Source organism: Felis catus, chromosome D3, assembly GCF_018350175.1.
Source record: "Felis catus isolate Fca126 chromosome D3, F.catus_Fca126_mat1.0, whole genome shotgun sequence".
Classification (NCBI taxonomy): Eukaryota; Metazoa; Chordata; class Mammalia; order Carnivora; family Felidae; genus Felis; species Felis catus.
This window is the reverse complement of record NC_058379.1, coordinates 43,839,679-43,862,479: the sequence shown is the minus strand read 5'-3', so window position 1 is coordinate 43,862,479 and position 22,801 is coordinate 43,839,679. Positions and strand designations below refer to the sequence as shown.

Below are 22,801 nucleotides of genomic sequence, written 5' to 3'. Positions count from 1 at the left end.
AAGAAGAAAAATTTGATGTGCCTACTATTTCTGTTAACAGCTAAATACAAAAGTCAGCTGATGTAATTTTCAACTCTTCCTTGAAAGCCTTCCAGCAAATGCTAATGAACAGCTTTGCAATTGACAAATATAATGAATAATTTTCATTCCTATCTTATTTTTCTTTTTTGCTGCAAATGACACTGATTAATTAGTTCCTCCTTCTTTGAACTTTTGTAACCCTTTCATGTTCCCTTTCTTTCTTTTTTTCTTCCCACCTGTGTAGATTTTATTTTCCATCCCTTTGGCAGGATCTCTTCCCCCTTCTCCTCTTCTCTCCTCTTCTTCTCTCCCTCCCCTTTAATTATTAAATGTTTCTCAGGATGATTCTGATCTTGGCTCTCTGCTCATTTTTTGTAGCTAATCTCGTGTGTGCAGCTTGCTCCTGTGAACTCCAAAGCTGTATCTCTCTTGTCTGTCTCTCTCTCTCTTTTCTCTCTCCTCGCCTCTTCCTCTCTCTCTCTCTCTCTCTCTCTCTCTCTCTCTCTCTCTCTCATTCTCTCATTGGATTTCCTTTCCTGTCCTTCTGTCAGGCACAAGCACTTCATCCTATGCCAGAGCTAAACTCATCCTCTCTCTGTCCCCTCCCAAGCAGCTCTTATGTGTTCCATATCTTTTGTAATGGTACTCTGTTCTTTCTCTTTCTTTCTTTCTTTCTTTCTTTCTTTCTTTCTTTCTTTCTTTCTTTCTTTCTTTCTTCTGTTGACTTTTTTTTTCAGAATCCCACTTTTTAATTTTTTTTTTTTCAACGTTTATTTATTTTTGGGACAGAGAGAGACAGAGCATGAACGGGCGAGGGGCAGAGAGAGAGGGAGACACAGAATCGGAAACAGGCTCCAGGCTCTGAGCCATCAGCCCAGAGCCCGACGCGGGGCTCGAACTCACGGACCGCGAGATCATGACCTGGCTGAAGTCGGACGCTTAACCGACTGCGCCACCCAGGCGCCCCTTTAATTTTTTAATTAGTTTTGAAAAACGTTTATTTTTGAGACAGAGGGAGAATGAACAGAGGAGGGGCAGAGAGAGAGGGGGACAGAGCATCCGAAGGAAGCTCTGTGCTGACAGCAGAAAGCGTAATCTGGGGCCTGAACTCATGAACCATGAGATCATGACCTGAGCCGAAGTCAGATGCTTAACCGACTGAACCACCCAGGTGCCCCATCCCACTTTGATTTTTAAAACATTTGTATTATTGAAGTACAGTTGAAAGCAGAAAGCGTAATCTGGGGCCTGAACTCATGAACCATGAGATCATGACCTGAGCCGAAGTCAGATGCTTAACCGACTGAGCCACCCAGGTGCCCCATCCCACTTTGATTTTTAAAACATTTGTAGTATTGAAGTACAGTTGAAAGCAGAAAGCGTAATCTGGGGCCTGAACTCATGAACCATGAGATCATGACCTGAGCCGAAGTCAGATGCTTAACCGACTGAGCCACCCAGGTGCCCCATCCCACTTTGATTTTTAAAACATTTGTATTATTGAAGTACAGTTGACCTACAATGATACATTAGTTTCAGGTGTACAATATAGTGACTTGACAATTCTATACATTACTCGATGCTCACTATAATAAGTGTAGTTATCAACTGTCATCATACATGTTATTATGTTATTGACTATTCCCTATGCTGTACTTTTTTGTCTCTTATTTTTAATCAGTTATTAGGTTAATTCTGCCTTCTGAATGACACAGTTATCCATTTCCTCCTCTTCATTCCTACAGCCTCTGCCTCATATCAAACCTATATGCTTTTTTGCTTGAACTGTCTCAAAAGCCTGTTAACTGGTTACTTTGAATAGAATTTCTCTTCCCTCTATTCTTTTCACCTTATTGTTACTGAAGTGGCATTTCTAAAATGCAGAAACTAATAATAATGATAATAATAATGTTGCCTAGGTGACTCTGTCAGTTAGGTGTCCAGCTTTTTATTTCGGCTCAGGTCATGGCCCTAAGGTTGTGGGATTGAGCCCTATGCTCAACGTAGAGCCTACTTGAGATTTTCTCTCTCTGTCTCTCTCTGTCTCTCTCTGTCTCTCTCTCTCTCTCTGTCTTCCGCCCCACCGTCTCTCTCTGTCCCCCTCCCCTTGCTCCTCTCCCCCCCTTGCATTCTCTCTGTCTCTCTAAAGTAAAATGCAGTTACTATATTGTTTCCCTTTTTAAAATGCTTATAGGTTAAAGTCCCTAACTCCTATTTTTGCATACAAGAATCATGGCCTCACTCACCTTTTCAGATTTTATGTGACTCATTCTCTCTGTTCTGGGCTCTGCCTATATTTGATTTCTTCCCATTTCCAAAATATATCATGTTTTCTTTTACCTCTCTACTTTTGGACTCATTCATTCTGGCTAAAATGCCTTTCTTCTACCACCTTTTCTGCTTAGTAAATATCTCTCATATTTTAAGTCTCATTTCAAACATTACATTTTCATGGCAGAATTAGACATGACCTCTTCCCTCCTTTGGAACACCTCATATATAACTTTATCATCACTACATTATATTGTAATATTTGTGTGTATGTCTTTGGATTATTGTAGGTTCTTTTCATCCTCCTATTCTTCTGTGCCTCTCTGTTTAACTCTTAGCTTCATAAGCACAGGGACCAAATCTTTTTAATTTTTTGTATTACTCATGTCTGCCACAGTGCCTGACATATTTGTAGGTGTTGAAAAAATGCTTATTAAATTAATAATAAATTCGGATTGAAAGGAAAGGGGTAAGATTGAACCAAATAATTTATTCTTGAGTAGGTATAGAATAACATAAACTTGTTATTTTTAAGTTCTCTATGAATATTCTTGTAGGATGAGTTTTGTTTTGTTTTTGATTAAAGCAGGAAAATTTGCAAAAAACAATTTATAAGCTGGAAGAACAACTGCATAATGAAATGCAATTAAAAGATGAAATGGAGCAGAAGTGCAGGTGAGAATATACTTTGTATGTTAACATTAAAGGTTGTACAGCAAATACTTTTTTTAAAACTTGCCTTCTATAAAACAGTTGAAAATTAATTGGAAATAAGATGGCGATATACGGTTACTGCTTATGTACATTCAATGAAGAATGTCTTGCCTAGAATTGGAAAGTAATATTTATGTTGGCATTAGTTATAGACATATTGTCCTCAGAATATTTAAAGTGTATTTGTTCCTGGAAGTCTTTATTAAAAAACTATAGTGCCTATTCACTTAGTGCTTGATTTATTACTTTTTTCCTCCCATTTTAAGTAGCTGACTGAAAAGGCAAATTAGATTACATTAAATGAGGTGCTTTTTAAAATGTAAATGTTAAATATTAAAATTCACTAAATCTAATAAGAGCCTGTATATTTATGAAATATGTAATGATGAATATTATTTAAAATAACCTGGCACAATGCTGAGTTACTTATTAACTACAAACAATAACTTTATATTTTTTGTGGAAACTATTGAGTAAATAAGTAACACATTCAACAATAGGTAACATTCAACAAATGGCATTGGAAAACTGGCATTTTTGTGATTGGGCCAAAGAGGAAACAAGTACAACTCTTATTGCATACCATTCCTGATAGACTAAATACATTAGTATATAGTGCAAACTTTTTTCAGAAAAGCACTTACATATTAGGAAATAATTAACTGATCTCAGGATTTGGAAGGAATTTCTAAGTATAAAATATGGAAATGCATAAATGTTGAGAAGTTTCTGCATCCAAAATTAAACTAATGATAGTGGCAATGGAAATCAATTTGAGGAAGTAATAGGAATGGCCAAAGTGGTCTGTAATGATAGGAAAATGTTAGAGGAGAGGAATGGGGGTGGAAAGATAAACAGAATGTAGATCTTGGTGGACTTTGTTTTTAACAAGCTAAGAAATTTGGAACTTATCCTAAGATGATGGAAAAACATTGAAAGTTATTAAGCTTAAAAAATTGATCAAATTTGCTTTTTAAAAAGAACACTCTAATTAGTTGGCAGCACTTGACATTTATTCAACTAAATGGGAATGAAGGAGGAAGATGAGTCAAGGATGGTTCCTAGGTCATGTCCTTTCTTAGGGACACTTACAGTAGGAAGAAATTAATATTATAGGTAAGAGTGTGGAGCAGAGGAAGTAACATTTTGGGCGTGCTGAGTGACGTATTTGATGAAACATACATGTGAAACATTGCATATGCAGATTTGAAGCTCAGAATTCTGTTCAGAGCCAAAGAAAACAAAATGTGATGGAGATAATACACTCTTAGTTTATCTCAACTTTTCACCTTACTTGTTAAGTGGTATATTTACTGATCCATATATGCCACCTTTCTCTTCACTATGTAATCTTGTATAAAGGTTAAGTGGCTAATTTTTGTTTATTAGCAAGTATTGCATTAGGAAGTTCAGGGATCCTTAACCTAGAATCCATAGGGTCCATCCCACAAAGGGTCTATGGATGAATTCAAGGTCCTTAAACTTGGATGAGAAAAAGTATTTTCCCTAACTTATAACTGATATTCAACATTTCCTTCCACTATGAACAAAAGCAGTAATCTACATCTATTAGCAGTAGCTGAATTTTTTTATTGCTAATAGATACTACAAATATTTTTATTTATTATAGTTATCTCTATCATTTGTGCTCATCACTACTTTGAAATTACTGCTGCTAGATCTTGTGATTTAATATATTAATAAAGAAGCCACACATATTCCTGAAACACATTTTTTTTAAAAAGACTATATTTAATATATTTTCGGCTTTTTTAATCCTTTTTTGCTTTAAAATATATTATTCTGAGAAAAACCCACAGGCTTTACCAGAGTGCCAAAGGGGATCCACAGCACAAAAACAGTTAAGACATCTTAGTTAAACAGAAAAGTAAAGAATGTGGTGTTGCACCCCTGAGCAATAAAAAGATAAACATATTTCTAATCTATATTGCTTTTGTTTTTACAGAACTTCAAACATAAAACTAGACAAGATAATGAAAGAATTGGATGAAGAGGTACTTTTGTTTTCTAATCAGAAGTTTCCCTGTTTGAGAGTTTTTCCTCTTTCAGATTGTTTTGTTTTCTAAGAAAATTGCATTGGAACTTTATAGGTTTAAATACAGAACAAAGTCAGAGAACTATGATGAAAGCCTCACTTTGGAGCTGTAGGTTCAAGTGATACAGATTAGATTAAACTTCAGTTTCCTTTGTGTAGTTTTATGCTAGAACCATGTTGAAATCTTAGTACATAAATTTCATTTCAGTTGTTCTTACTTAACATTTAAAAAGTGAGAAAGGAAAAGAGAATCAAATGGGATCCGAACTACATCAGAAAGAGACCGACAAATAGGAAGGAGGAAAGAATACAATTTAAAAAGGACTGACATTAACATAAGTTTATGTGATCAAATGAGTAATATATTGATTTTAGAATCATTCATGTTTTGTATGGTCACCTAGCAAGAAGTTTTTGTTATCAGGGAAAAGTTTCATGATTCAGATGTTTGTTTGCAAATATATAATACATTGTCATTCCTTTTGATAAGCTTATAGATATCTTTCTACTCTGTGTATAAAGAGTACCCTTCAAAGAAATATACTTTCTATGGCCTTCTTATTGATTACTTCCTTTGTTGTTGTTGTTTTGTTTTGGGGGTTTTTTTGTTTGTTTTTTTTTAGTTAATCTTTCTGGTGGTTTTTGTGCTATCTTAATTTTCTCTTGAGGAATAGTATCTGTCAGTTTTTTTTTTTTCATTTGTAGCTTTGTATATGCATATTTATGTAATACATATACATGTTATGCATATATGTATAATGTTTTGCCAACTTGCCATTGGTCAGTGTATAATTAGTACTATTTATTTAAGTCTCTTTAAGAAATCCATTTTGCAAATCCTCAGCTTTGGGTATTTCATTTCTAAAAAACAGGTAAAATTCAAGTATGCTAAGTTTAAGATCAGTCCACTAAGAAAATAATAGTATTCATAAATTTGTATCTGCCAAACAGACCTACAAAATATGTGAAGTAAAAGCCAATAAAACTGAAAAGATGAATAGACAGATCCATTATTATCGTTGGAGACTTCAATATCTATCACTCTCTAGACAGAGAATCCACAAACCTATAGGAAAGCTCAACCACACCATCAACCAACAAGATATGTTTAACATTTGTAGAATCCTCTGCCTGACAACAGCAAAATATACATTCTTTTCAAGCATTCAAGGAATACATACCAACATAGACCATATCCTGAGCAAACTTCTGCAAAAAAAAAAAAAAAAAAAATTATACAGAATGTGTTCTCTGACCAAAATGTAATCAAACTAGAATGACTAATATATCAAGCAATTCTGCAAACATATGGAAACTAAACAACACAGTTCTAACTAATCCATAGGACAAAGAATACTTCTAAACGGGAATGAAAAGTTATGTTGGAATGTTAATTACATCTCATTACATTAGAGTTATGGCACTTATTAAAAAAAAAATGAAATCTTGCCATTTGCAACAACCTATATGGGCCCAGAGGGTTATATGCTAAGTGAAATAAGACAGGCAGAGAAAGACAGTTACCATATAATTTCACTTATATATGGAATTTGGAAAACAAACAAAAAAACAGACTCAAATACAGAGAACAAACTGATGGTTGCTGGTGATATGGGTAAAATTGGTGAAGAGGTGCAAACTTCTAGTTACAAAATCATGGAGATGAAATGCACAGCATAGGAAATATAGTCAGTAATATTGTAATAACATTGTATGGTGACTAAACTTACATGGTGAGCATGCATAGAACTGTCATATCACTGTGCTGTACATCTGAAACTAATATAACATTGTGTGTCAACTATACAATAATAAAATAAGTTATGGCTCTTCATCTTTAAAAAAAAATGTGAACAATGAAAATGAAAGTAGAACATCAAAATTTGTGGGATGCAGCTAACATAGTGTTCTAAGATAAATTTATGCAGTAAAGGCATACATTAGAAAAGACAAAAAATCTCAAATCAGTCATCTAAGCACCTACCTCAAGAACTTAGAAGAGTAAAATCAAAGCAAAAAGAAGGGAAGAGAAATAAAGATACTAGTAGAGATCAGTGGAATTGAAAATAGAAAAACAATAGAGAAAATCAATGAAAACAGAAAGCCAGCTATTTGGAAAATTGACAGACCTTTAGCAAGATTGATAAAGGAAAAAGAGGATACAAATGATCAGTATCAGGAATAAAACAGGGCAAGCATATCACTATAGTCCCTCCAGATACCAAAAGGATCATAAAGGAATACTATAAACAATTCTAAACATGTAAGTGTGAAATCTAGGTGGAATGTAATAATTCTGCCAAAAATACAAATTACCACAACTCACACAATGTGAAATAGATTAGTTGAATAGTCCTATATAACTATTAAAGTGAATTCATAATTTAAAAGTTTCCCAAAAAGTAATCTTCCAGGACCAGGTGGTTTTACTAGAGAGTTCCACCAAATGTTTTAAAAAGAATTAATACCCATTCTACACTATCTCTTCCAGAAAATATAAGAGAAGGGAACATTCCCCAGTGAGTTTTATGAGACTAGAATTACCCAGATGACAAAATCTAACAAAGACAGTACTACGAAGAAAATCATAAATCAGTGTCTCTCATTTACAGCCAACTGATTTTTTTACAAAGGTGTAAAAGCAATTTAATGGAGGAAAGAGTCTTTTTTAACAAGTGGTGCTGGAGCAATTAGATATTCATAGACCAAGACATGAACCTCAACTTAAGTCTCATACTTTATGCAAAAATTAATTCAAGATGGGTCATATTTAAAGGTAAACATGAAAATATAAAACTTTTAGGAAAAAAAAAATAAGTGAAAACCCTAGGGACCTACAGCTTGGTGAAAAGTTCTTAGACATGACACCACAAACATGATCCACATGAGGAAAAATATTCAACAATTTGGACTTCATGAGAATTAACAATATTTGTTCTGTGAAAGAACATGATAAGAGGATGAAATGACAAGAAATAGATTGGGAAAAAATATTTGCAAACTATGTATATCACAAAGGACTCTATCTAGAATAAAGAACTCTAAAGCTCAGCAGTTGAATAAACAAATAATCCCATTTGAAAATTTGCAGAAGACATGTCACTTATCAGAGTGAATGACAAACACATGAAGAGATGCTCAACATCATTAGCCATGAGGGAAATGCAAATTAAAACTACCATGAGAAATCACTTTATAATCATTAGAGCAAGTAAAATAAAAAATAGCATCAATACCAAAACTGGCAAGAATATAGAAAAACTATCATTCATGCATTGCAAATGGGAATTTAAAATTGTACAGCCAATCTGGAAAATACTGCTGCAGTTTCCTAAAATACTAAGCATGCATCTACCAGGCGACCCAGCAATTGCACTTGTGGGCATTTATCCTAGGGAAAAAAAAAAAACAAAAACTTATATCCTTAAAAAACCTGTATACTGTTGTTCATAATAGCCTTATTTGTAATGCCAAAAACTAGAAATAATCAAAATGTCCTACCATGGGTGAATGGTTGAACCAACTTTGATACATTTATACCATGGAGTACTACTCAGCAACAAAAAGGCATGAACTATTGATACACACAACAACTTGGATGGATCTTGTGGGCATTATATCGAGTGTAAAAAGCCATTCCCAAAAGGTCCATACTGTGTGATTCCATTAATATCGTATTCTCAAAGAAAGTCAAAATTACACACACGGAGAACCTATTACTGGTTGCCAGGAATGTGGGTGGTGGGAGAAGGGCAGCTTCTAAGCTCTTAAGTAGTGGCTGGCTGGAAGGAGATCTTGTGCCAATGGAACAGTTCTGTATCTTGATTGCGATGGTGGTTCCATGAATCTACACATAAGCTAAAATAACAGAAACATACATACCTTATACCAGTATCAATTTCCTGATTTTGTTACTGTGCTGATGTTACATAAAATGTATCTATTAGGGGAAACTGAGTGGAAGAGTACAAGAAACCTCTCTGTGGTATCTTTGCAACTTCCTGAAATCAAAATTTAAAAATGAAAAGAATTAAAAGTTAGAATGATAAAATCTCAGAATTAGAAAGATCTTGGATGATCTCTGCAAATTTTACTAAACCTAACAGCATCGTCCTTAAAACATGAGTTTTGCTTAATGATGGGAAAGCCCAGAAAAACACTATAACGGAGATTTTCCCAGTGTGGAGTCTTAAAAAAATGAAGCTTCAAAAGCACAATATGGAAGTGGTAACTCAGAAAAAAAAGATAAATTTTTAAGTTGTGAAGGTTTGGCTGTTTTTTTTTCTTTAACCCTCTCCTCCCCTGCAGTTTTATTTTCTAAAGTAAGTGTCTCCTTCATTACTTTTTAAATATGCGTTAGTGGGTAGATACATAGAACATTTTAGAAAAGGTAAGTTGTTGAGACAGGAAGAGGACTAAAGGAGACACATAGGGACTAGTGAACTTACTACACACACTAGCATTTGGTACCATTTGAGTTTTGCACCATTTAATTATCAAATGTGTAATTATTATCTTTCATATTTATATCTTTAATTTAGGATTATAAATAAACCAAAATATTGGTAATGGAATGCAGTGTGGTCATCTTAAACTAATAAAGCAGCTTTCTGATAAGATTCATAGTTTTTTATATTCATGGATTTAAAAATCTGAAAATTTTCCATATCTAGTTTGAATAAGGGGATTCTCTCAGTCTTCCTATAAAGCAAGCTAATTCTATTTTTAGAAAGTTGTCGTTACAGGTACTTTCTGATTTTGAAACAAAAAAAAATCCATCTTAAGTCTTCTTTTTTTTAAATTTATTTATTTATTTTGAGAGAAAGAGAGGGAAGGAGGGAGAGAATCCCAAGCTGACAGCACAGAGTCTGACACAGGTCTCAATCTCATGAACCGGAAGATCATGGCCTGAGCCAAAATCAAGAGTCAGATGCTTAACCAACTGAGCCACCCAGGCACCCCATTGTGTGTTTTATTTTAAAAGAATATAGTATTCCTCTAAATAAATAAAGAGTTTAATTGCAGTGGTGACTTTTATCATTATGTTTACAGGGAAATCAAAGAAGAAACCTAGAGTCTACAGTGTCTCAGATTGAGAAAGAGAAAATGTTGCTACAGCATAGAATTAATGAGTACCAAAGAAAAGTAGAACAGGAAAATGAGAAGAGGAGAAATGTAGAAAATGAAGGTAAACTGTTTCTACTTTTGAAAAACACTGAAATTTCTGGCTAACACTATACTTGAGGTCTTTGTCATGAGGTGTCTTAAGGTTAGGGCCTTTGATAATATTTTTGAAGTCACAGTCCTAGGACACCTCATGACTTAATTAACCATGTTCCAAGATAAATGTATAACATATTAAAGTCAGTAGTCCTATTTTAGCTAAAAGAGTGATTTTCATCCTTGTATGCATATTGGAGTCTCTTGGGAAGCTTTAAAGAATACTAATTTCATGCCTAACCTCTGAAATTCTAATTGAATTGATCTAAACATGTGGCCTGGGCCTTGGTATTTTTTATAAGCTCTCTAGGCAATTTCTTACAAGCAGCAATTTGAGAATTATTAACTAAAATTTCATGTTTTTTTTCATATTAGTGTTAAAAATACATTTAAAATATATTTCTATACCCTTGATCCAGTGATTCATTTCTAGGAATTAATTTATGTATACACTTGTGCACATGCACACTGATATATAAACAAGGTATTCATTGTAGCATTATGGCTAAGATGTACTTTTAAGTGAAAAAAATAGTATTGTTTAAAATGAGAGTGCTTGTCTGTATATGCTTAAGTGTGTGTGTAGATGTGGAAAAATATATATTTTGTGTGTTTTTATGTATGAGGGTATGGACACATACACTGTCTTATGAAGCATATGCAAGAAATTAGTAATAGCTGTTGCTTGGGAGGAGAACCAGAAGGACTGGGAAACTATGGAGGGAGGAAAGCTTATCCTACACTAAGACCATTTGGTACTTTTGAATTTCGAACTGTTTTTTAGATCTTTAGATATTCAAAGATTTATGCTATTCAAAAATAAATAATACTAGAACTAGCTTTATTATATTTCACTAGTAGATTGAGCTTATTAATAGAATAAAGAATTTAAATATTGAGGCACCTGGGTGGCTCAGTCAGTTGAGTGTCCGACTTAGGTTCAGGTCATGATTTCACGGTTCATGAATTCGAGCCCTGTTTTGGGCTGTGTGCTAACATCTCAGAGCCTGGAGCCTGCTTCAGATTCTGTGTCTCCGTCTCTCTCTGCCCCTCCCCAGCTCATGCTCTGTTTCTCTCTCTCTCTCAAAAGTAAACATTAAAAAAAAAAAAAAGAATTTAATTATTACAAGGCTGAAAACAAATCTGTTGTGGTCTATATTGTAAAACAATGCTGTACTTTTTGTTGAATTTAAATATAAGTACTTCCATGATGAAATATGACTTTGGGAGTGGACCTATTGTAGCTGACTATGGCTACAATAGTTTTTTAAGGTACTTACATGTTTCCTCTATAATAACTTTCTAATTTCTACATTTTTTCTTCATTTTCTAGTTTCTACATTAAAGGATCAGTTAGAAGACTTAAAGAAAGTAAGTCAAAATTCACAGCTTGCTAATGAGAAGCTGACACAGTTACAAAAGCAGGTGAGTTTTTTAACTAAGCTGTTGAAAATTATAATTAATTAAAGTAAATTTGATTGTATTTTGGTCAACAACCTATTTTCTTGCTCTCACTATTTTTTTTTTTTTTTTAATAGCTAGAAGAAGCCAATGACTTACTTAGGACAGAATCAGACACAGCTGTAAGATTAAGGAAGAGTCACACAGAGATGAGTAAGTCAATTAGTCAGCTAGAGTCCTTAAACAGAGAATTGCAGGAGAGAAATAGAATTTTAGAGAATTCCAAGACACAAATGGACAAGGACTATTACCAGCTGCAAGCTGTGTTAGAAGCTGAACGAAGAGACAGAGGTCATGATTCTGAGATGATTGGAGACCTTCAAGGTAATATTTTTTCTTGTGGTAAAATTTACTGGTTTAGCCATTTTTAAGTGTACACCTCGGTAGCATAAAGTCCATTTTTATGCAACCACAGCTACTATTCATCTCCAGAACCTTTTTATCATCCCAAACTAAAACACTATACCCATGAAACAATAACTTGCCATTCTCCAGTCCTTCCAGTTGCTGGTAACCACTATTCTACTCTATTAATTTGACTGCCTCATAAAAGAGGAGCCATACAATATTTATCCTTTTGTATCTGTCTTATTTCTCTTAGAATAATGTCTTCAAGATTCATCCATGTTGTAGCATGTATCAGAATTTCCTTCTTTTTTAGATGTGAAGAAGAAGGATCCCTTGTGCACTTCCCATCTATTGGTAGGACTGAAAATCAGTGCAATTACTGTGGAAAACAGTATGGATGTTCCCCCAAAAATTAAAAATAGAATTACCATATGACCCAGTAATTCCACTACTGGGTATTTACCCAAAGAATACAAAAGCACTAATTTGAAAAAGAGGAGTGCACCCCTTTGTTTAATGTAGCATTATTTATAGTAGCCAAAATATGGAAGGAACCCAGGTGTCCCTCCATAGATGAATGGATAAAGAAGTAACATGTACAATATGTATGTGTATATATACATATACTGTATATTATATAAAGAAGTAATATATATGTGTATACATTGTGTGTATATACACAGTGGAATATTACACAGCCATAAAAAAAGAATGAAATCTCGCCATTTGCAACAACATGACCAAACCTAGAGGGTATAATGCTAATTGAAATAAATCAGAGAAGGACAAATACCATATGATTTTACTCACATGTGGAACTTAGGAAACAAAAGAACAAACAAAAAGAGACAAAAAACAGGATCTTAAATACAGAGAACAAACTGGTGGTTGCCACGGATAGCTGGGTGAAATTAGGTAAAGGGGATTAAGAACACACTTACCAGTGAACATTGAGTAATGTATAGAATTGTAGAATCATTGTATTGTATACATGAAACTATTATAACACTTAATTATACTTGAATTTAAAAAATTAAAATTTGGGGGCGCCTTGGTGGCTCAGTCGGTTGAGCATCCGACTTCGGCTGAGGTCATGATCTCGTGGTTCACGAGTTCGAGCTCCATGTTAGGCTGTGTGCTGACAGCTGAGAGCCTGGAGCCTGCTTTGGAGTCTATGTCTCCCTCTGTCTGCCCCTCCCCAGCTTGTACTCTTGTACATAATAAAAAAATAAATAAAAATAAAAATAATAAAACTTAAAACTTAAATTTTTAAAAAGAAATAAGAATTTTCTTCCCTTTTAAGTGTGAATAATGTTCCATTATATGTATATACGTATTTTGTTTATCAAAGGAAGGTAATTTTTAAAAATTTATTTTTAATTGTGGCTAAAAACATATTAATCATTTTTAAGTGTAAAGTAATATATTTTTTATCATATTGCTCTCATAAACAAAATAACTTTGGTGAAATTGGAAGTGATTAGCATTCTTTCTCTTTCAGGATAATTCCTACTTTTCTGTCACATTGTAATTTCTTCACTCTCACAGGCACCCCTGTGAGGTCAGTAATGTATTTCTAATTTTACAGCCAGAATACTGAAAACTTAATTTTAAAACATGCCTAATTCACAAAAGCCTTACTCAAAGTGGGACTAATCAAAAGAAGATTATAACTATTAAAACCTGGGAATTCCTTGTGCATTGTTGGCAGAAATAGAAACTGAATTACAGAAATAGAATCCCATTGCTAATAAAGAACTATGTTCTTAGGAAGGTTAGGATTACAGATATCAGCTGTCTTTATAAATCTAAAAGGAAAAAATTGAGTGTAACAGTAAAGAAACAGTTTTGGTAATGGAAATATAATCAATTTGTTTTCAAAATGATTCCTGTCTCTACCCACTTCTCACATATTTTTCTATTTTCTGTTCCTATTAGCAAAAGGATCCATACTACATAATCAAAACAGATACGCATAGAAGTTGCCAGATGTCTCAGGGGAAAGCTGGAGGAGGGGTAGTCCTTTTAACCTTAGTCACAGGATGGGAACATAGTTTGGGTTCTCATGGGGCTTGATGACTAGCTATAATTCTGTGGAGAGAGGTCAGGGTCAGTTTTTGTGACTATGGAAACGGAAATTAAGATCTCCTGTTGGTTTTTAGCTGAGGAGCGTTGTGCAATCTTATTTCTCAGGGACTAGACTTAAAATAGATTTGAATGTAACCAAGAAAGTAACTTCATTATATGCGTTAAAAAAACCTCCTAGTTCACTTCCTTAAATTGCTTCTCTAGGTCTTTTTATGTACAGCTTATTACCTGTGTGAAAGTCACTTCACCTGCTTTCTGTATATATAAACCAAGGAGATTAGAATAGGTGACCCTTATAATCACTCCAATTTTAAAATTATTTAAGTCTGTGATCTGCTGGATATGATGACTGAGCCTTGAAGTGCTTTTGCTTTCAAGGAAGAGACCATCGTATGTTCATCAACAGTGGTTTTAACTGAATCTAATATTTAGATATAGGTGAAGGTAAGGAAAATATATAGCATGCTTTATTGTTGATGTTTATCCTTTTTCAATGCTTCATGAATCAAAAAGCTCATATACATTTAAAATGCACACAACTTGGGGCGCCTGGGTGGCTCAGTCAGTTGAGCATCTGACTCTTGATTTCAGCTCAGGTCATGGTCTCATGGTTTGTGCGTTTCTGCCCTACATCAGGCTCTGTGCTGACCTCGCAGAGCCTGCTTCAGATTCTCTCTTCTCCATTTCTCTCTTCCCCTTCCCCACTTGCTGTCTCTCAAAAATAAATACACATTTTTTTTAATGCACACAACTTGGGGTGCCTGGGTGGCTCAGTCAGTTAAGTGTTCGACTCAGGATTTCAGCTTAGGTCATGATCTCATGGTTTGTGAGATCAAGCCCTGGGTCAGGCTCCACACTGACAGCAATTCTCTCTTTCTCTGCCCTTCCTCCTCCACACTCCTGCATGCGCTCTGTCTCTGTCTCAACATGTAAATAAACTTTTAAAAAATGTACGCAATTTATATGAGGCTCAATATACGTATTAAAGATTCATCGTGGTAAAAAAAACCCACAGATCTTACATTAATCTTCTGTGGTTCATAGGAATTTCAGGTCCCTCAGGTATAAATTTCTCATAGTTTGTGATGCTGGGCTTCTGACAGGGTCATGATTATTTCCTAGTTAAATGTCTTCCATGTATCCATAATGGGCAGAAGCTTCTTTGTTGTGTATGGGAAATGACTTCCCAAACATAACTGGTTAATATTTTAGCCTTTGTGGGCTACATACTGTTGCTTTTACGTATTCTTTTTTACCTTTCACAACCCTTTAAAAATGAAAAAGCATTCTTAGCTTCATGTCTATAGAGAAGCAGGCTGAGGGCTTGAAGTTTGCCAACACTTGGACTAGTATTTCAAGGCTGCTGTAACAGACAAAAGCTAGCTTCTAAAAGTCTAGGAGATAGAGGCTTAAACAAAAAGAATGGATACAGATCAAAATGTCATTAAGGAATGAAAATTTTAAATGAAATGATAAGCTTGTCATCCAGTAACTTTGTGATTCTTAGATTGAAATGCAAAGAGAAATTTTTTTAATTAACCATTTGAAAAAGTTTTGTTAAAAACCATTTTTTAGTTGGTTTCTTCAACTTTGAATTTTGGAAAATTTCATACATATACCACAGTAGAATATTATAATGATCTCCTTGTGTGTACTCATCATCCAACTTCAGTAATCTTCATCTAGCAGCCAGTCATGTTTTGTTTATACCCCCACCTCCCTTTCCCAAACCTGACACTGAATTCTTTTGAAGCAAATCTCAGGCATTACTTTGTTTAATTTGTAAATATTTCAGTATCTCTTAAAGCTAAGGACTTTGTGGGTTTTTTGTTTTTGTTTTTAACAATACTGCATAAACTTTATTTTTTTAACTGCTGGATTTTTTTTTTAATTTATTTTTTAATTTACATCCATTTTAGTTAGCATATAGTGCAACAATGATTTCAGGAGTAGGTTCCTTAATGCCCCTTACCCATTTAGCCCATCCTCCTCCCACAACCCCTCCAGTAACCCTCTGTTTGTTCTTTGTATTTAAGAGTCTCTTATGTTTTGTCCCCCTCCCTGTTTTTATATTATTTTTGCTTCCCTTCCCTTGTGTTAGTTAATCTGTTCTGTGTCTTAAAGTCCTCATATGAGTGAAGTCATACAATACTTGTCTTTTCTGTAATTTCACTTAGCATAATACCCTCTAGTTCCGTCCATATAGTTGCAAATGGCAAGATTGCATTCTTTTTGGTTGCCGAGTAATACTCCATTATATATATATACCACCTCTTCTTTAACCATTCATCCATCGATGGACATTTGGGCTCTTTCCATACTTTGGCTATTGTTGATAGTGCTGCTATAAACATTGGGGTGCATGTGCCCCTTCGAAACAGCATCCCTGCATCTCTTGGATAAATATCTAATAGTGCAGTTGCTGGGTCATAGGGTAGTTCTATTTTTAATTTTTTGAGGAACCTCCACACTTTTCCAGAGTAGCACCAGTTTGCATTCCCAAGGACTTTTTTTTTTTTTTTTATGTTTTATTTATTTTGAGAGAGAGAACTAGCATGAGCAGGAGAGGGGCAGAGAGAGAGGGAGAGAAAAAGAATCCCAAGCAGGCTCCACACTGCCAACGCAGAGGCCAACGTGGATCTCTATCCCATGAACTGTGAGATCACGAGTCAGATGCTTAACCAACTGAGCCACCCAGGCACCCCAAAGATAAGGACTTGAAAAAGAATAATAACCATAATATCATCAAACCTGGAAAAAAGATAACAATATTGTAAAATATCTAGTCAGCGTTCACATTCCTCAAGTAGTCCCATAATCTGTTGTTTTTGTTGTATTTATTTAGCTTCAGTTAGGATCCTGTCAAGCTCTGTACATTGCATTTCATTAATGTGTCCTTTAGGTTTCTTTTATCTATAGGTTTCTTCTCCCTTTTTTGTTCTTTGAAGTTTGTTTTTACTGTTATTTGAAGAAACTAGCAAACATGTTGCTCTGTCCCTTGTAGTACTTTAAACTGGTGCGTCTAGAGGCTTGATCTATTTCAGATAGGGCTTTGACAGAATTTTTGAATTACTTTGAAAGAATATTTTGTTTACAAGCTTATACTTGTAAGCGGTATTATTTAGGTACCAGGAAGCAAATAAAGTCTGGCTATCTTGTTTTGTGATGTTAGCAGCTATTGAATATCATTGCCTAGATCCTGTATCTATTTAGGAGTTTTCAACTATGATGATCTATTTGTATCATTCTTCATTCATTTGTTAATTGGAATACTACTATTCAATTAAATAGTTATAATGAGGTACAGCTTATAAAATAAAGTCTGACTAAATATTTATTCTTTTAGTATATTTCAGAACAGTAAGTCATTTCCCCTCCATCCTCCAAAGATGACCAACGACGTTTTTAAATATATTTATGAACTTCTGGATTTTAATATATTTGATATCCGTTAGCCCATTGCAGTATTTTTACTGATGCTTATTTGAGGCCAGTGAGAATCTCTTCAAATTTACTGCTCCTTTTCTTTTTGTTATGCATAATATATTTTCTAGAATTATTTTCTCTACCAGACCTGGAGTTACCAGTTTTCTAAGGAACAGTAGTCATTTTTTGTGGCATATGGCATTCAGAGACTGAAGCCTGGGTACTGTGGGTACTTAGTACTAATGGGTAGATAAATGTTTGGAAGACTTATTAATGGACAAAAGTAGGAAATACTTATTTCCCATTATAATTGTTAATTTCTTAATTTATGGTATTGTCATCAGAAACTATTAGCAGGTTTTTACTTCTTCTGAAATGTTTAATGATTTTCTTTTTGTTTTTAGTTCATAATAATTTTTGTTTTGTTTTTAATTGTTACATGGGAACTTGAAAATTGTATAGGTTTTTTTACTTACTATGGTTTTAGGGTTGCTTTTTGGAAGAAAAAACAACATCCATTTTCTAATCAGTGAGTTTTCTCACCCCTTGGTGACTTAGTTCTAAGATTCCATTTATTCTTTGTGTCTTTAGTCTGCCAGTTTTTTTTTTTTTTTTTCTGAAGTGTAATTAACATACGGTATTATACTAATTTCAGTATACAATATGATTCAACAATTCTGTGAATTTGTTGTTGTTCATTAAGATAACTGTACTCTTGGGGCACCTGGATGGCTCAGTCAGTTAAGCGTTCAACTTCGTCTCAGGTCATGATCTCATGGTTCGTGAGTTGTAGCCCCACGTTGAGCTCTCTGCTGTCAGCTCAGAGGCTGCTTCAGATCTTCTGTCTGCACCACCCATCCCCCACTCTCTGTCTCAAAAATAAATAAACATTTTTTAAAAAAGATAAGTATACTCAATCTCCTTTGTTTTTGTGCCTGTCCCCCCACCCACCTTTTCTCTCGGAACCACCAGTTTTCTGTATTTAAAAGTCTATTTTTGTTTGTTTCTTTTCTTTGTTCGTTTGGTTTCTTAAATTCCACATATGAGTGAAATCACATGGTATTTGTCTTTCTCAGACTGACTTATTTCACTTAGCATAATACCCTCTAACTCCATCCTTATTGTTGTAAATGATAAGATTTCGTTCACATTTATGGCTGAGTAACATTCTGTTGTGTATATGTATACCACATCTTCTTCACCCTTTTATTAATAGACACTTAGGTTGCTTCCATATCCTGGCTATTGTAACTAATGCTACCATAAACACAGGGGTGCACTTAACTTCTCAAACTAGTGTTTGTGGGTTTTTTTAGGTAAATACCCACTAGTGGAATTATGGATTGTATGGTAATTCTATTTTTAGTTTTGGGGGGGAACCTCCATACTATTTTCCACTGTGGCTGCACCAATTTGCATTCCTATTAACAGTGCATGAAAGTTCCTTTTTCTCCACATCCTCATCAACACTTATTATTTCTTGTGTTTTTGATTTAGCCATTCTCCCAGATGTAAAGTGATAGCTCATTGAAGTTTGATTGGCATGTCCCTGTTGATTAGAGATGTTGAGCATCTTATCTCAACATTGGAAAAATGTCTCTTCAGGCATTCTGCCCATTTTTAAATAAGATTATTTGTGGGGTTTTTTGGTATTAAGTTGTATAAATTCTTTAGATGTTTTGGATATTAACCTCTTATCAATAAGTCATTTGTACATATCTTCTCACATTCACTAGGTTGCCTATTTGTTTTGTTGATGCTTTTCCCTGTGCAAAAGCCTATAATTTTGGTGTAGTCCCAATAGCTTCCTTTTGCTTTTATTTCCCTGGTCAGTGGAGACATATCCAGAAAAATGTTTCTGTGGCTAACATCAAAGAGATTACTACCTATGTTTTCTTCTAGGAGTTTTATGGTTTCATGTGTCACATTTAGGTTTTCAATCCATTTTGAGTTTATTTTTGTGTATGATATAAGAAAGTAGTCCACTTTCATTCTCCTGCATGTAGTTTTCCCAGCCCCATTTGTTGAAGAGACTGTCTTTTCCTCATTTTATACTCTTTCCTCCTCTGTTATAGATTAATTGACCACATAAATGTGGGGTTATTTCTGGACTCTTTATTCTGTTCCTTTGATCCATCTGTGTTTTTGTGCCAATACCATACTGTTTTGATTACTACAGCTTTGTAGATCTGGAAATCTGGGATTGTGATACCTCCAGCTTTGTTCATTTTTTTTCAAGATTGCTTTGGTTATTCAGGTCTTTTAAGGTTTCATACAAATTTTAAGATTATTCTAGTTCTGTGAAAAATGCTGTTGATATTTAGATAGAGATTATGTTAAATCTATAGATTGTTTTGAGTAGTATGGGTATTTTAATAATATTGGTTCGTCTAATCCATGAGCATGGAATATTTTTCCATTTGTCTGTGTCATCTTCAGTTTCTTTCACCAGTGTTTTAGTTTTTGGAGTACAGGTCTTTCACCTCCTTGGTTAAGTTATTTCTAAGTATTTTATTATTTTTAGTGTAATTGCACATGAGGTTTTCATAATTTCTCTTTCTGCTACTTCATTATTAGTATATAGAAATGCAACAAATTTATGTATGTTAACTTTGTATCCTGGAGCTTTACTGAATTCATATATTCATTTTAATGGTTTTTTGGTGAAGTCTTTAGGGTTTTCTATATATAGTATCATATCATCAGCAAATAGCAAAAGTTTTACTTTTCCCTTACCAATTTGGATGCATTTTATTTCTTTTTCTTGTCTGATGGCTGTGCCTAGGACTTCTAGTACCATGTTGAATAAAAGTGGTGAGAGTGGACATCTTTTTCTGTTCCTGATCTTAGTGGAAAAGCTCTGCTTTTCCCCATGAGTATGATGTTCACTGTGGGTTTCTCATATATGGTCTTTATTATGTTGAGGTATGTTTCCTCTAAACCTACTTTGTTGAGAGTTTTTATCGTGAATGGATGTTGTTTTGTCAGATGCTTTTTCTGTAAAAGCATGTGGTTTTTATTCTTTGTCTTGTTAATGTGTTTTATGACTCTGATTGATTTGCAAATATTGAATCACCCTTGCCTCCTGGGAATAAATCCCATTTGATCATGGTGAATGATTTTCCAGTGTATTGGTGGATTCAGTTTGCTAATATTATGTTGAGAATTTTTGCATCTGTGTTCACCAGAGAAATTAGCCTATAGGTTTCCTTTTTTTGTAGTGTCTGGCTAATGTGTCCTTATAGCATTTTTCCTTCTTCCTCCATTTTGTGGAATAATTTGAGAATAGGTATTAACTCTTCTTTAAATGTTTGTCACATTCACTTGTGGTGCCGTCTGGTCCTGGGCTTATGTTTGTTGGGAATTTTTAAATTACTGATTTCAGTTTCATTGCTAGTAATCAGTCTGTTCAAATTTTCTATTTCTTTCTGATTCAGTTTTTAAGAATGTATTTCTTCTAGGTTGTCTAACTTGTTGGCATATAATTTTTCATAATATCCTCTTATAATCCTCTGTATTTCAGTGATGTCCGTTTTTATTTCTCCTCCTTCACTGCTGATTTACTTATTTGAGTCCTTTCTTCTTTTCTTGATAAATCTGGCTATATGTTTATCAGTCTTCATCTTTTCAAAGAACCAACTCCTTATTTCATTGATCTGTTCTATTATATTTTTAGTTTCTGTTGAATTTATTTCTTTTCTCATCTTTATTTCCTTCTTTGTACTGCCTTTGAGCTTTGTTCTTTTTCTAGTTTCCTTAGGCATAAGGTGAGTTTACTTGAGATTTTTCTTGCTTCATCATGACATAGTCCTGTATTGCTATAATCTTCCCTTTTAAAAAAAAATGTTTATTTTTGAGGGAGGGAGAGAGGGAGGGAAGGAGAGTGCATGCGTTCGCGTGAGCAGGTAAGGCAGAGAAAGACACAGCATCCGAAGCTGGCTTCAGGCTCTGAGCTGTCAGCACAGAGCCCGATGCAGGGCTTGAGCCCATGGACCGGGAGATCATGACCTGAGCCCAAGTCTGATGCATATGACTGCCCTTAGCCCATATACCTCAGTTGAGGTCACAACTTAGCCCATAGCCCATATACCTCAGTTGAGGTCAGGGAGAGGCTTTCTTTGGCGGTTAAGACCTGCAGTCAAATCAGATGCCTGACCCCATTCTGTCTATTGGGGCTGCCAACAGTAGTGCCAGTCTGTAGGGTGTTCTCCCTGCCTTGTCCCCAAGAAGCTTATGTTGGTGGGTATGGCCAGCCGTCAGACCCATTTCCTACCCCTAGTCCATATGTTCAGGCTGGAGTTGCACTGCTATGTGTGGTTATCTTCCCCTCTCCCCAAGTCAGGAGTTGCTTTGAAGTTGTGTGAGTCCCTGTCAGGGCTACTTGCAGTGTGTTTCTCTGGCAGAAGCTGCTTTGGAGTGAGGCAAGTTGGATGGCGTGGATCTGCAGAAGAATGTGTCAGGCAGTCTAGGCTGAGCCATGGGGAGACATTGTCACCTGCCAGCTCTTAGCCTTTTGTTCTTGGCGAAGTCTCCTAAAGATCCCTGGCCCTCCAGTGTACATTCTGAGATTAATGAATCATCTTCCCATATACTCCAGGAATTTTTCAAATTGCAGCTTCTATGCTGTATTTTAGCAGGGTTGTTTATTATGGTGGCTCTTTAGGGGCAGTAACTCAGTTTCCTGTTGCCCTCCAACTCTCCCAGAGCTGAGCCAACTCATTTTTAAAGTACCCAGAGTTAAGCCCTTCTGATTATAAAAACTCACAAAGTTAAAGCCCACTGGTTTTCAAAGCCTAATGTTATGGGGACTTGCCTTCCCAGTGCAGGTTCCCCATACCTGGTGTGCCTGAGGGAGGGTTTGCTCCTCTTCTTTCTTCATGCTTATGGTGTCCCTCCCCTTTCTGGGTAGTCACCATGGAGTTTCATTTCTGACTGCATTTCCACCTCTCATACCCTTCTCAGTGGGGCTTCCTCTCTATGATTAGCTGTTGAAGTCTGTTCTGCCAGTCTTTCGGTCTTTTTCCGAATTAGTTGCACTGATGTGGCTGTTACCAAGGTGTGTCCATAGCAAACTTAGTTTCTTCCTGCTGCACCATCTTCCCTGTAAATGTGTTTAATCTCCCCAATTTTTTTAAATTTTTATTTATTTTTTATTTTTAATATGAAATTTATTGTCAAATTGGTTTCTATACAACA

The 22,801-nt window shown here is 34.9% G+C and overlaps 1 protein-coding gene and 1 long non-coding RNA gene across 4 annotated transcripts in view; one reads left to right on the top strand and one right to left on the bottom strand.

Moving 5' to 3' along the window:
• ROCK1 (Rho associated coiled-coil containing protein kinase 1) overlaps positions 1–22,801 on the top strand; it is a 158,449-nt gene that overhangs the window by 83,795 nt on the left and 51,853 nt on the right. For 2 of the 3 annotated variants that reach the window (XM_023241801.2, XM_011288079.4), the window contains exons 12-16: positions 2,879–2,967; positions 4,973–5,021; positions 10,115–10,250; positions 11,616–11,707; positions 11,821–12,067. In XM_023241801.2, the coding sequence (XP_023097569.1) occupies positions 2,879–2,967; positions 4,973–5,021; positions 10,115–10,250; positions 11,616–11,707; positions 11,821–12,067 (613 nt within the window). The remainder of the gene's footprint in view (positions 1–2,878; positions 2,968–4,972; positions 5,022–10,114; positions 10,251–11,615; positions 11,708–11,820; positions 12,068–22,801) is intronic. The other variant, XM_023241802.2, reaches the window with a different exon arrangement.
• The window catches only part of LOC102901124, a 77,952-nt gene that overhangs the window by 27,935 nt on the left and 27,216 nt on the right, over positions 1–22,801 (bottom strand). Inside the window, exon 2 of the long non-coding RNA XR_441562.5 lies at positions 6,244–6,271. This is a non-coding gene — a long non-coding RNA (uncharacterized LOC102901124). The remainder of the gene's footprint in view (positions 1–6,243; positions 6,272–22,801) is intronic.